Source organism: Neodiprion lecontei, chromosome 5 (assembly GCF_021901455.1).
Source record: "Neodiprion lecontei isolate iyNeoLeco1 chromosome 5, iyNeoLeco1.1, whole genome shotgun sequence".
Lineage (NCBI taxonomy): Eukaryota > Metazoa > Arthropoda > Insecta > Hymenoptera > Diprionidae > Neodiprion > Neodiprion lecontei.
Window position 1 is genome coordinate 10107278 of NC_060264.1, and position 13513 is coordinate 10120790.

General features: G+C 38.5%; 1 protein-coding gene across 2 annotated transcripts in view; it reads left to right on the top strand.

Moving 5' to 3' along the window:
- Positions 1-13513, top strand: part of LOC107226692 (protein abrupt) — a 164805-nt gene that overhangs the window by 39373 nt on the left and 111919 nt on the right. Inside the window, exon 6 of one of the 2 annotated variants that reach the window (XM_046742045.1) lies at positions 1790-5701. The exons of the other annotated variant lie outside the window; for it this stretch is intronic. Coding sequence (XP_046598001.1) covers positions 1790-2214 — 425 coding nt within the window. The 3' untranslated portion in view covers positions 2215-5701. Of the gene's footprint in view, positions 1-1789; positions 5702-13513 lie in introns of those variants that run through there. 2 annotated transcript variants of the gene reach the window in all.

The window sequence follows — 13513 nt, forward strand, 5'->3', positions numbered from 1 at the left end:
GTTCTTACGTCCTATTCGTGTACCGCGTTTTTTTATCCATTGTAAATTGGAGTCGATATCCGCCCGAGATCCAGATTGTTATCAGATTGACAATAAGCCGATTGTCGATGCACGGCGAGCTGACTAAACGTAACACGATATCAATGTTGTTCCAAAGTTGGTACCCGTGACGTTGCTGCTAAACTACAATGTCGGATAATTCTCGCCTCGTTGCACATCGTGACATCTAATTTGCAGCCACAACAAGGGAGCGCAACTTACAACAATATGCAGCTGCTGAAAAGACGCGAAAATTAAACACACTGTCAACACGGTGCGCGAACTGCTGTCGAGATGAAAAAGAACACTTGTTGTCTGAGGAATGTTCTCGATTTTGTAATTAACGAAATACGATATTCTCGATTCACTCGTAGAGAAGTTCATCCGCGGTAGAAAAGGGACAGATTGTTCCATCGCACGAAGTCCCAGTGATTAGAAGAAAGGCGACCAGTTTGTTTTTATCTCATTTCATTTCTCATTGACACAGTTCAACCGTCTTTCCCCAAAAGTTCGTTACTCGGGAATTCATTGTATCACGTTATCAGTTTTCTTTAAAAATTTTCGGCTCCTTCTCACCCTCATTTCGATTCGTTGAATAATTTACACGGAGATGACAAAGACACCAAGCTTATGTATACAATTCCGACAAAAATGGTAAATTCAACGAAAGTAAATAAACGGATCTGTTGACCCGATAGAAAACTATGTAGAACTTCATTTCACAATTCAACGTCAAGCGGGTAGTTGAAAAGAAAAAGAAACAAAAACAGGAACAAACTTACTTCTACATGTCGTTAACGACTGCACTTGCAACAAATGTGAAAAGAAATTAAAAATTAAAATAAAGAACCACCAGGGTTTAATCATTTTGAACTTTATAATTATAAAGCCTTTAATCGAATTGTTGATTCCTAGTTCAGCTTTTGTTATTCGAATTCCCTCATATTTTCATCCAACACACAGAGAATTCGGTTTCATTCGTCATCGTTATCATTGGCGCAAATAACGTTACTGTAGATTTTTTCAACGATTCTTTTCTCTCTTTCTAACCTTCGATTCAGACTGTGTCGTTAATTCTTAGCGTCGTTCCAATTACTCGGTGACATTCAACGACGACAGAAAGGACAACGAGGATAGGAAGGATAGGTATCGTTAAAACCGGGATTTCTAAAGTATTCGAAACCATGAAAACTCCGCGGACGTTTCTTCGGATCATTCGTCCATCGCTTTCGAATCAATGTTCGGTTGTTTCCGGTCACTGAATCCTTGCGACCTAAGTCTCACGAGTTCAACCTTCGATCACTGACTCTTCACCCATCCGGGGTGCAAATTTCATGGATTGAACGTGACGACGAAAGAACCACCATCGTACCCACCACTTGTCGTTATGCAGTTACGTTACCATGGATCGGTGACTTCGTTCCTTGTTCGCGTCCAAGTCAACGATTTTTTTCTTGCTGTATCCTTTGAGTCGGTGGATAAAATTTGGCGAAGTCGTCTCAGGACGATGATTGTCCCCGACTTGCCCTCGCCGTCTCGCGTAATCTCTCCTGATCCAGGATCAGATCCGTCAGTCCCGTTAAGAAGTGTTTGCGTCCCGTCGTGATCGCTGACTTTTCCGCATGATAAACTTTCTATCAAACAAAAACAAACAAAGAAATGTTTCTCTCACGACACTTGCGACAGGAGAGGCAGGAGAGTGGCGGTGGGATCCAAGGACTAATCCATTTGGTCGGCTGGTGTGTTGCAGTCGCCGTCGGTGCGGACGGATCCTGCGGAGCATCGGCCACCTCGGGAGGATCAGGATCTGGAGGCACGGGTCCAGGTGATCCTTGGGGAGGAGGAGCCGAGGCTGCATCCGGAACTTGGGACTCGCCTCGGCTCTGTCCGCTCTGCGCCCGCGTCTACAGCAACAACAGTAATCTCCGAAGACATCTGAGATCGGCCCACGCGACGGCGACGGATCTCTTGGAGTTGACGTCCCTGCAACGCAGGCCTCCACCACCGCCGCCGCCGCCACTCTCCCCCCCAACTTCCGTCGATCATAGGCCGACGACAATCGCCACCGCCAAGACTGCGACATCCGCAATTCTAGAGCACCTGCAACCGGCCTCCAGCTTCCCTCTTAATCCGGTTCATCGTCAGTTGTACGGCGATGTTCGGGGCACCTCGTAGTCTCCGCGAAATTCACACTCGCTCGGATAAGTCTATGCTGGACTATTTTTAATCAGGACACACGTCGCTCTTTCGCTCTAACAAGGTCCGGACGACGGTTTCTTACCCAGCAAGAACCATCTTGAAGTGTAAGATTTCAAGCTCGAGTATTGAGAAGTGCCTCGTTACGTACCGTCACTCTGTCTCATTTGAATAACGTGCAGCGTAGAAAAGTACATTCGTTCCAATGTCCAAAATAATCGCGAAGTACGGTTTGACAGTTGACTTTGGCTTCGTTTTGATATAAATAACAACCGATTTGCTTTTGTAAGTATAAAAATCTCGGTTTCGGTTTGCTGCTTTGAACTAAAGGTATAAAGTGACCTGATTTTGTTAGTATTTGGTTTCTGGTTTCTCCAATGTAACAAAGCCTGTTATTTCCGAAGACAATTCAATTGGATAAGCGGTAACGTTTTTTTTTATGCACGTAGTTTGAATGGGAAAGAGTTAGATACAGTAAAATGCATAAATGCTTTAATTTTTCGACTAACTTGTTTCGGTCTGAAACAAAGTGCGAGTTCAATTCTGTACGAATTGTGCGACGATTACTGGCGCTGCAGCTGACGCGAGAGAATGGGGTGCACGTAGGCTGCAAAAAATAAAAAATAATTGTTATAGAATAGTATTCGCGTTTTGTTTTGGCCTGCAAAAAAGTTGGTCGAAACGTTAAGGCATTTATGCATTTTACCGTACATGGAATAAGGAGGCACCTCTTAGATCTGAACTAAATATTCTATACTTTGGCTGAATATATTCTATGTTGCCCTAATCTGAAATAGTCCAGTTTATACTCTAGGCTAGTAATGTCGCGATTTCCTGCTGCAGGTAACGTCGGAGTTTACCTATCGAGCGAGAAAATCGTATGTTATACTTTTTTATCTCCTGAGTAACGGAATGGTTTTAAACCTCGAGAAATTATTAAAAAGCAGACTAAAACAGTTCTATTGTATGCTTGCAACTGACTTTCACTTCCTTTGAGGTTATGACACGCTATTGCAGATAACGGTATCCCATGTTTTTGGTAATTTATCATTATTCTCTGAGTGTTTCTAGTGACCACGCAAACTCCGTCATTCTCCAAAGTTTGAAACGATATAAAATATTTTATTGTTTTAGAGGAGAAAAAAAGTTACAAGTCAATTTAATCAAGTTTCGATGAAGCTTCAATAGTAGTTCCGTCATTCCCTTACAATATCAAATGTATTTATCAGGTTTCTCAATTATTTTCCCTATTCACTATGTAATAAGTTTCTTCTAGGTTCGCTTTCTTCAAAATGATTTTGGTGAAAATCATAACGGGCACATAATTTGCAATAATCTTATACAGGTTTTATTCATCAATTGTAGAATATCAATCAATTTCCGTAGGATTCGTTCAGGGTGTTTTTAGTTTTTCGTTAGCATAGAAAAGACCAATATATCAGAACGGGTAATAAATGTTTAACCAAGCCTTCGCGGATCTTGTACGACAACGTTTTATGTCGCTTGATTTTCGGGACGATGTTCATCGGCGTTCCAAATCCAGATTTGTGCAGCCACAGGACACGGGATCGATGGTCTGAGCTCTCGGCGTTTTATGTATCGCGATAGGATGAGACGGAATTGAATTTATAGGCAGTTACGGAGGAGAGGAATGTAATACGACGTGACTTTTTTTCGATCTATGTATATGCGAAAAGACAGCGTTCAACATCCCTGGATTCACACGCGGCTATGTTTTCTTTTGTTCGATACTTTTATTCGTCGTCTCAAACGCGAGAAGAATCCGAAGACAATTTATACTCAATCCGATACTCTTTCCGAAATTTGATAAAGTTCATAATTATTTGCTATCTGTAATAATTATTTTCGCACACAACATTTAAATGCATCGTTTGAAAGAAGAAAAAAGATATCGCTCAACAACGTGTCACATATAAAACTAGCGTTAATGTTTGAAAAAAAATTTAACCGCAGAAAAAGCTTTAAAAAGTTAAATAAAATTTTGCCAACGAAGCATCGTAGAGAAGCACCTACGAAAGAAATAAATTCTTGTTTCATCCTTGTGCGAATGAGCAAAGCGATCGCAAGTTTCTGTCTTGAATGTGTTTCAGAGAATGTTTAAACGATAGATAATTATTTAAACGTTTGCGGTGCAAGCTCAAGCTTTAACCCAATTCTCATCTAAATTCTCGACGAGGTTCCTCCGCTTTTTGCAAATCGCTTTGTACGGATTGTGCAGCTCGTAGATACGCGCACACACTGCCTGTATTTGCTTGCGGATTACGCGACGACTCTACGGGCAAGTTGGTGCATGAAAATGGAAATATTCTACCGAGATAAAGTTTCAAGCTCAATATCCAGGGCTGACGAGTTGCTGACGGAGTTTCGGGTTTACAGGGAAAACTTGATTAAAGGTTGCCGCATCGTTTTTAGCCCGAGCAAGGGTAGATTTGCTTTCTTCCCCCGACGCTGCCTCGAAATGGGCGGATTAGTCGTGGTTGCGAACAGTGTTCAGAAGTATCTAGTTCCCAAATTTCATCGATACCTCTTCTCAATTTCACAAGAATTCCAATTTTCAAGTATCCGAAACAAATACATAATACATAATATGTACTAAAGCGTAAAAAAAAAAAAAAAAAAATACAACACAATACAGTACAAATTAATCTACAGAATTTGTAATGATTTCTTACAATGTTCGGTAAGATTTTCAAAAATAATTGCTAAGCTTTGTACTTTATCGTCCTCGCAAACTGCAACTTGTGATTTGATTTTTAGCCCGCTTGACGTGTGTTGGAATACTTGAAATGACAGGAAAAAAAAAAGAAGAAACGAACCAAACGAAACCTATCGTTACATGCACCAATGTACGTACACCACGTTTTTTGTGTGTCACGTGACGTTATTGTAAAAAGTTTACAACAGCTTTTACAAGCAGGCTCGTTTCGAAAATCAAGTTTTTAAAAAATTGTCCAACGTATCAGCGAGCCGCTTTCTAAATTTTTTCACATATTTGTATTGGTTCTCTGTAAAATTGATAAAAACTATCATTGTACACAGATAACCTTATTTTCATTCAAATTTTGCCAACATTTTTCTAACCTTCGTCAATATGAGAATTCTCACCATTTTTTAGGCGACATTTTTAGCATTGTTGAAGACTTATGCTTCGATAAAATCTACCAATTAACCTAATTCCAGGGTGCCAAGCACCCTCGAGGTTTTATTACTTTTGCGTTACTTCCTAAACCCAATCTGTACGTTAATGTATGACCACGAGGTACTAAAACAAACCAATGCATTACAGTATTTCACCGCATATAGTGTATTATAAACATACAATTAATAGACTTGTATTATCTGTGTGTACATTGTTGTAATGTGTACATATTTCGGATTATGTCACGAACGAATGAACGGACGGATGTATGAATAACCGAATAAACGAATAAATAATTGTGCTTAATTAACTTTGACGCTCGCACTTTTACCTCATTTACGTCTACGATAACTAAACTAGTATCAAGCTGAAAATAGAGTACACAAAGTACTTACAGGCCTTTTGTCCGTCTTTCTTTCCTTTCTCATTTCACGAACGAGAATGGAGCTCTGAATATTGCACGCGGAACGTACTTCAAGCATCGGCAAATGTTTCTTTTACCGGGTAAAGTAATTAGCGGCTCGTAAATATCGATCAGGAAAGCTTGGATAAAAAATTTACAAGTTGTTTGGTACGCAGCGCGTGCGGAACCTAACGGCGTTACTTTTTCCCTTCGTCCTTTTATTCTCCCGAATTGTTTTCTTTTTTTTTTTTTTTTTTGATCATTATTTTTTCGCAAATTATCCTCCGAGTATCCGAATCGGGTTACACTCGCTGGTTTAATTTTTCTCGTTTCGCCCTGGGATTTCTCGTGATTCGTACGGAGTTGTGTTAGCTGGTCGGGAATTACCCGGTATCAATAATTCAGGGCTTTCGAATCACGCGTTCGCGAATCACGGTAATAAAAATAGTATGGTCGAAAAAGTTGTTTCGCATCATCTGATCGTTGATTTGACACTCAAAATCGTATAGAACAAGTATTTCTCCTTTTGTATAATCGAATCTATCTTCAACCTTCTTCTTCAAGTTACACTTCTATTTTATTCCTAGGAACAGGCAAATTTTAGTCTCGTTTCTTTTTTTTTTCTTCACACATATTCAATCAAGATCAATTCGACAAATGCGTACAAAAATAATAGTAAAAAATAAAGTTACAGATACTGTATTCGAATTTATTGGGTGTTGTTTTTTTTCTGTTTAGAATAATTTATTACAAATAAGTTTGATTTCCAATTAACTATAGAAGGGTAAGTTTTCAACCCTCAAAATCACATTATACTTCGATACTGCCAACGATTTTTCACCGAGTTTTTTGGCTTTGTCTTCAAGCAACTACTGAAAAACAAAATTGTAACCACAGGATAAGAATTTCTATTCGTAAAAGCTTTACCGGTACGAATATAATGAAGAATGGTGAAAGCTCATTGTTTTCCGCCAATGACCGGACACACGACGCAGTACCGAGGCTAGTCTGTCGTAATAAACTCTTCCTCAGAATTATGAACATAGACGTACCGTATAATAACGTGATATTCTTTTCCAGACCCCCATATGGGGCAGTTTTTATTATCTAGCTAAGTAATGTCTCTCGGTATAATCTAGCTCAACACCGCAACGGTATATTCCCGAGGGAAGAGGGTGAAAAAGACGAAGAAAAAAAAAAAATAAATAAAAGAAAAACAAGAAGAAGAAGAAGAGGGGGATTATCTAGTTAAACAGTCTTTCCAGTCTCCGCATGGGAGTCGATATCTATGTGTTCAGTTTTCCATTTCATATTCATATTTTTTTCCTGACAACCCTCGGGCTATGATTTGAAAAAGTGAATGAAAAAAACGAGATATTGAATATAAATGAGGAGAACATTTTTCATCATCTTCTGCATCCAGTCCGAGCTATCAAGACACTTTTCACGTTCTCGCGAGTCGATTGCCAACTCGAGTAACTTTCATCCTCCCGTCATTCGAAGACCTCGTAATTTTGACTGTAGTAAGTGAAGCGTTCAAAAAGTGGTCCGAGGTTAGGTGAACAGCCTTGGATTGCTTAAAACTAAACTTGCAGTTGTTAACTCTAGTGATGTTTGCTAAACTTTTGTGTGGAAATTGGTCTTCTTGGAACACATGAAATAGGCGGTGCGTTAATAAAGTGATAATATTCCTCGAGATGTGATTGAAATGACGTTTGAAATGACGTGGCTGATGGAAATGACGTTTGAAATTTAGGAAGTGTGATTGTGTGTCCTATGATTTCTTCACAATCCCGGAACACGGTGATATTGTAGATCAAACCACAGTAGCCGGTGTCATTTTTTTTCGTTTCTTGAAATCACTCGCTTGGTTTTGGCACGAGTTTCATCAATTCACAATATTTATCAAATAAACTAAAGACGGGTCTTCGTGAGAGACTAAAATTTAGAAAAAAGACTAAGCTTTCCGAAGCGATAAATGGTTGATTTTGATTGTGGTCATGCCATGTTTTATACATAATCAGTGAAATTTCATTATTGATGAAGTACATTGGCGCCTATTTTAAATTCTACATTTCGGTTTCCGTCTATTAAACACTTTGTTACACATACCCCAGTTCTCTAATGCGGAAGTTGTGTCTCGTTGAATACACCTGTACACACTTGTACTCGGAAACGCGACATCTATTTAATGCAGACCGCAGTGACCAATATTGGCGCAATTAAATTTCTACGGGTGCATATATGAGGGATTCTCCGTCAACTCGGCCACTTTTTTTTCGACCATCTCAGATCTGCCCCATAATTGGTTATATCAAAGTACTACTGAAAGGTACTCTATGGGAATTTTTTCAGATTTTTTAATTCGTTATTTGAGAAATTGCCGTTTTTTTTTGAATGAATATATCTCGGAAACTTGAAGTAACTGAAAAAAATGACTCTGCATAAAAGTTGTAATTTTTTGTTAGCTTTCGAGAGGAATTTTTGAAAAAAGTTTTACGTTCCGGTAACGCTGATTTTTTACCAAAAAAGGAATAAATAATTTTTTTTAATTCAAAAAGGACCCTTTTTGTTGCTGAAAAAATTACAGAGTCCTCCAATATGCGTGACAATATCGCCAAAAAATCGCCAGAGTGGCACGGATCGAGGTTCTAGGGTAAAAAAAATGAAGCCACACAAATTAACCTTTTTATACCGGAATCTCGAACGAATTTGGCTTCATTTTTTTTTACCATAGAACCTCGATCCGTGCCACTCTGGCGATTTGTTGGCAATATTGTCACGCATATTGGAAGACTGTAATTTTTTCAGCAAAAAAAAAAGGATCCTTTTTGAATAAAAAAAATTATTTCTTCCTTTTTTGGTAAAAAATCAGCGTTACCGGAACGTAAAAATTTTTTCAATAATTCCTCTCGAAAGCTAACAAAAAACTACAACTTTTATGCAAAGTCATTTTTTTTCAATTACTTCAAGTTTCCGAGATATATTCACTTGAAAAAAAAAAACTGCAAGTTCTCAAATAATGAATTAAAAAATCTGAAAAAATTCACATAGAGTACCTTTCAGTAGTACTTTGATATAACCAATTATGGGGCAGATCTGAGATGATCGAAAAAACAGCGGCCGAGTTGACGGAGAATCCCTCATATGTAGCAGATTGGGTGATAACTTGCGTACACGGTTCAAGCTACGCTAACTCTGTGTGATTGGTAAATAACGATTTGTTAACCGTGCAATCGACCGTAGTAGTCTAGAAATCGAATTCCATCACACAGAGGAATATCTGCAATTAAATTTTATGCTTCTCTCTAATTCGTCATCGACTTGTTATCTGACATATCAAATTCATTCCTATAGGAATGGAATCAGGAATGGAACAAGCGAAAAATCTGAGTGGATATATGATTTTGAAATTATACCACGTCGACTTGAGCAGCTCATTGATTGTTTAGTGTAATTTTATTCACTCAAGGGTGGCTACCGCGGGAAATTACTCACAATTAGCATATCGTACTTTTGTATTTTCGTGTTAAAGTAACCGAGTATTAAGACTATGAAAGGGTATATGTACGTACCAACCTAATTTGTAAGGGGTTATTTGATGGATCTGTTTACCACTGCGGTGGGATTATTGTGTAATTCTCTATGCAAATTTTACACGGTATCGAATATGTAGAGTAATTTTCATAGTCGTTACTGTTTTTCGTTGTATAATTTCTCGCTCGAACACAAACATATTAATTCTCGTCGACTTCGTTTGCATCTGGTGTTTGCTGATGCGAGTTAGAAGCCCGAATATTGTCGGATTCGGAATAACTAGTCGAACGTTTTTTAGATAAAGTGAATAAATTGATTAAAAATTTTTAGTAGCGTTGTTCGTGCTACTCTTCCTAAACACGAATGAAACAACGTCTCTAGTATCCGATAAAAATGAATCTGAGCACTTTGAGAACGGTTTATCAATGAGACCGTTGAGAATGATTGAACTCTGGTGTATTTGATTAGATTCCGATGTCTTAGGCTTGTTTCATTCGCCATGGAGATCTTTAGATGTGGCCCGAGAGTAATTTTACAAATAGTTATCCACAGAGTAGATAAAAATAGATTTTCGCAAGTACGGTACAACAGACGACCGTCAACGATTACATTTTTGCGTTGAATGTTCTTCAAACAATTTTTGGTGTCCAGGCCTGTGAGCAAAATGAGCCAAAAAACATTAGAACCGGTTCAAAACACCAGAGTTTAAGTAATTTTGATCATTCTTACGATAAAACTTTTCCTCTCCATTGTCACTCAAACTTTTTCTGATTCATTTTTATCACATATTAGAAATGTTGTTCACCATTGGTGTAAAGGACACTTCCGGAGGTTTTTCTGTATCGTTCTTCTCTTCTCTTAGCTTTTCATTCAGACGCTCCAACCTGTTCATCATTAAAGCTCCTCGCTCCAATTCCGCTTCGATTTTCTTCATAAAAATAGACATTGCAGTGCATGGTCGTTTTTTCGTTTAGATTGGAAAAAGTTTGCCCACACGTTGCCGCACTAACGTTTACCGACGCGAGGGCGGTCAGCGTCTATGATCAACCCTACGCTGATGGACGGAGTAGTTTATTTTTAATTAAAAAGTCTTAACGAGAAAACGTATTAACCCAGATCCCCAAAACGAAGGGTGTCTCTTCCGCAACGTGACTGCAGCCTTTTAACGAGAAACGTAACGGCCGTTGAAACGAAAGCGGGTAAGATTTCAATTAAAGGAAAAATGCTATGACAATTATTAAAGACTTTCTCGATCACGTAGAAAATAAAAATAAAAATAAATAACCTTGGCCTTATTTTGTTCGATTAAAAAATTTTCCCAAAATTATAACCCGTATCTTTTAAGACTGTTTCTCGATATTTCTTACAATTAGAGACGCCCTGTAGGTTAATTTTACCGAGATTTACTGACCCTGATACGACGTAAAAAGCTCGAGAGCTTGAAAAGCGTTGACGCGAGTACACCTAATTGTAAGCCTCTTTCGCCGGGTTTCTATTGCTGGCTTTTCTCGCCTCGTTTTTCCGATCCAATTTACTATCACTCGCAGCTGCTCTCCATTTGTCAATTCTGTTGCACGTCAATTACCGTGAGAAATCAAATTCTCAATGCTAGAAAATGCTTTTTCTTTTTTTCGTCTAATCGACTGAAATAATCGGGAAATTGCACAAAGAACTGCTGCGAACTGCTTTTGTAAAAAGCTTCAGCAGTTTTTTTCACGTTATTTTTGTCTTTCTTCTCGGCATGGGTATTAAATTTTCAATTTTTTAGTTTCCGATTAGGGCGATTTTTTCCCTTTTTTATATCACAAGGTCCAATTCTTGGCTTTTGCCGAAATTAACATCGTTCCGAAGTGTTAGATTCTTAACTCATGCGTAAGAAGTACCGCATTCTATGTGACTCTTACCTACTTGAATAACGTGTACAAAATTATACTCTTTCCGGTTTGATAACGGTACTTTCCAAAATAATCCCGTGGTACAGTTTCATATTTGAACTGTTTTCATTTTACTACAAATAATAAAAAATATTCATTTTCGTAGACCTTCGAATGCGGGCTTCAGTCCACCATTTTGCACAAAAGTTAAAAAAAATTTGCTTTTGTTGATATTTGGTTCTGGTAACTCCAATATTAAAACTATTGTCATTTAATATCACGTGATGTAAGAGACTTCTTAAATTTGAGATAACAATTCAATACTTTGGGAAGATTTTTAATGCGCAAAGGACTAATGTTTAGACTTTGTTTCGACAAAGAAAAAATGTTGTAATAATTGAACAGAGTCTAATAGAAGGTATATGAAAACTCGATACATTACGAAAGGATATGCAAAATAATAAATGAGAGAAATTAATACCGTAAGAAAAGTATGACCGACAAAACTAAAATCAACATCACTAAGCACCTTATTGAGCCTGATGTGGTGAAGTTTGGATTAAAATATGCCGCTTTCTTTGATGCAAGAAGGACTGCCTTCGAATTCTATTCACTGATTTCCATCGTTTCTCTGCCAAACGCTTACAATACTAAAAGCGGTGAAAAAAATGAGATAACTATATAAAGAAATTAATTTTCCAGCGTCGCCTCTTTATTAAAACCCGCTAATCTCGTCAAACCTCAGCGAGTTCGATTACAATTAGCTGTAGGTACCCTAATTGCGACCCAAATTAAATCCAGATATTATATAACTAAGATTCAGCGGTTCTCAACGGTCGATGCCTCCGCGAACCTTTGAAGGTCTCCTCAATTTCTGCCAACCTCGTGCAACACCATGCAAGTAGCTCTAATTGTCAGATCCGGTAGGTGATTCTCGTCAGGGAAGAAGAGCGCTCGTGCCCGTGGGTCTTGTTAATGGAAACAGTCTGGAAGTATCAGCCCGGAGATCAAAGACACGTCGAAGCGACTTGGGGGAAAACAACCCTCACCGTGTCGCGAGTAGCTACGTACATCAAGCAGGGCTGCCAACTACGAGACTGTGTAATGAAAACCTGAGCCTACCTTCATTATCCTTGGGCAGAACTTCGGGGAATAAATTTTCCCCACTTTCACGCATGTCGCGGAGCTTAGGTGGATCGGCTCGTAATACGTTGTCTGCCTTTGCGTTGCCTCGTTGTACAGAAGGTCGGTTCTAATTCGCCAGGATTACCCCTCAAGCGTTTAGGTGGTGTAAAATTATCGACTAAACGGCTCGGCGAGTAGATGGAATCGTTGTAAACATGTGCCCAACATCTGGCTCCTTATAGATCATAATCGCCTCGTATCTAGGTGGAATCCAGTATTTTCGAGCAATATTGTATCCTGTAAGGCAACGTACTACGGCACCATGACTCAATGAGAATTACAAAACGAGAATTACCGTAGAAAGAAAAATGGGTAATCATTTGGATCAGGGTGACAGAAACCTTACTGTGCCGGTGTTCCACCTCTGGTGTCGTGTAGCTACCCATGTGTTACACTGCATCGAGATTTTTACCTGACATCATCCATTCATTGGGCTACTTCATTTGTGAGAAGGCTAAATAGTTTAGACTGATTCGTACTATATTTTAAGGGAAACTACAAAGTGTCTCGTAGAAGTTGTGGTAACACCAATCGTTGGTGTACCGGGTAAATTGAAAGGTGGAACTGAGAACATTCCATTATCAGTTGCAATTTGACAACAGGCTGACTTAATAGTGTTATTACAAAAACTGTTGCTGATTTCAAGCCACTTTAGAGTAAATCATACAATTGAAGTTGCTAGTAGTCATATAAAATCGTGGTAGGTACTATCAGTATCATCGACATCCCGATAGTGGAACTGCATCAGTTCTTGTACTTATTTCTACAGCAAAAATGTTATAATAGTGATGTTGTGTCTTCAGCAACATCTTTTTTTTCGTGAGGCTGAAGTTGGTAACGTTATTTACGAAGTTAAAACGTTGTTGGATTTAAAAATTTTAACACAATTTTAAAACGACCTTAACGTAGTTCAACTTTGAAAATATAAATAAACTTTGCTTCGTGACAATTGACGAAATTCCAGACAATCACAAAGTTACGGCATAAACATTTTTCGTAAACATGCATCATCAAGACAACGTTGTCGACTTCAACTTTATTGTTTTCCATGATAAGATCCTTACCGATAAACGTAACTGTCAGCGGTGTTTCTATTATCTGATATCTATTTCCAATGTC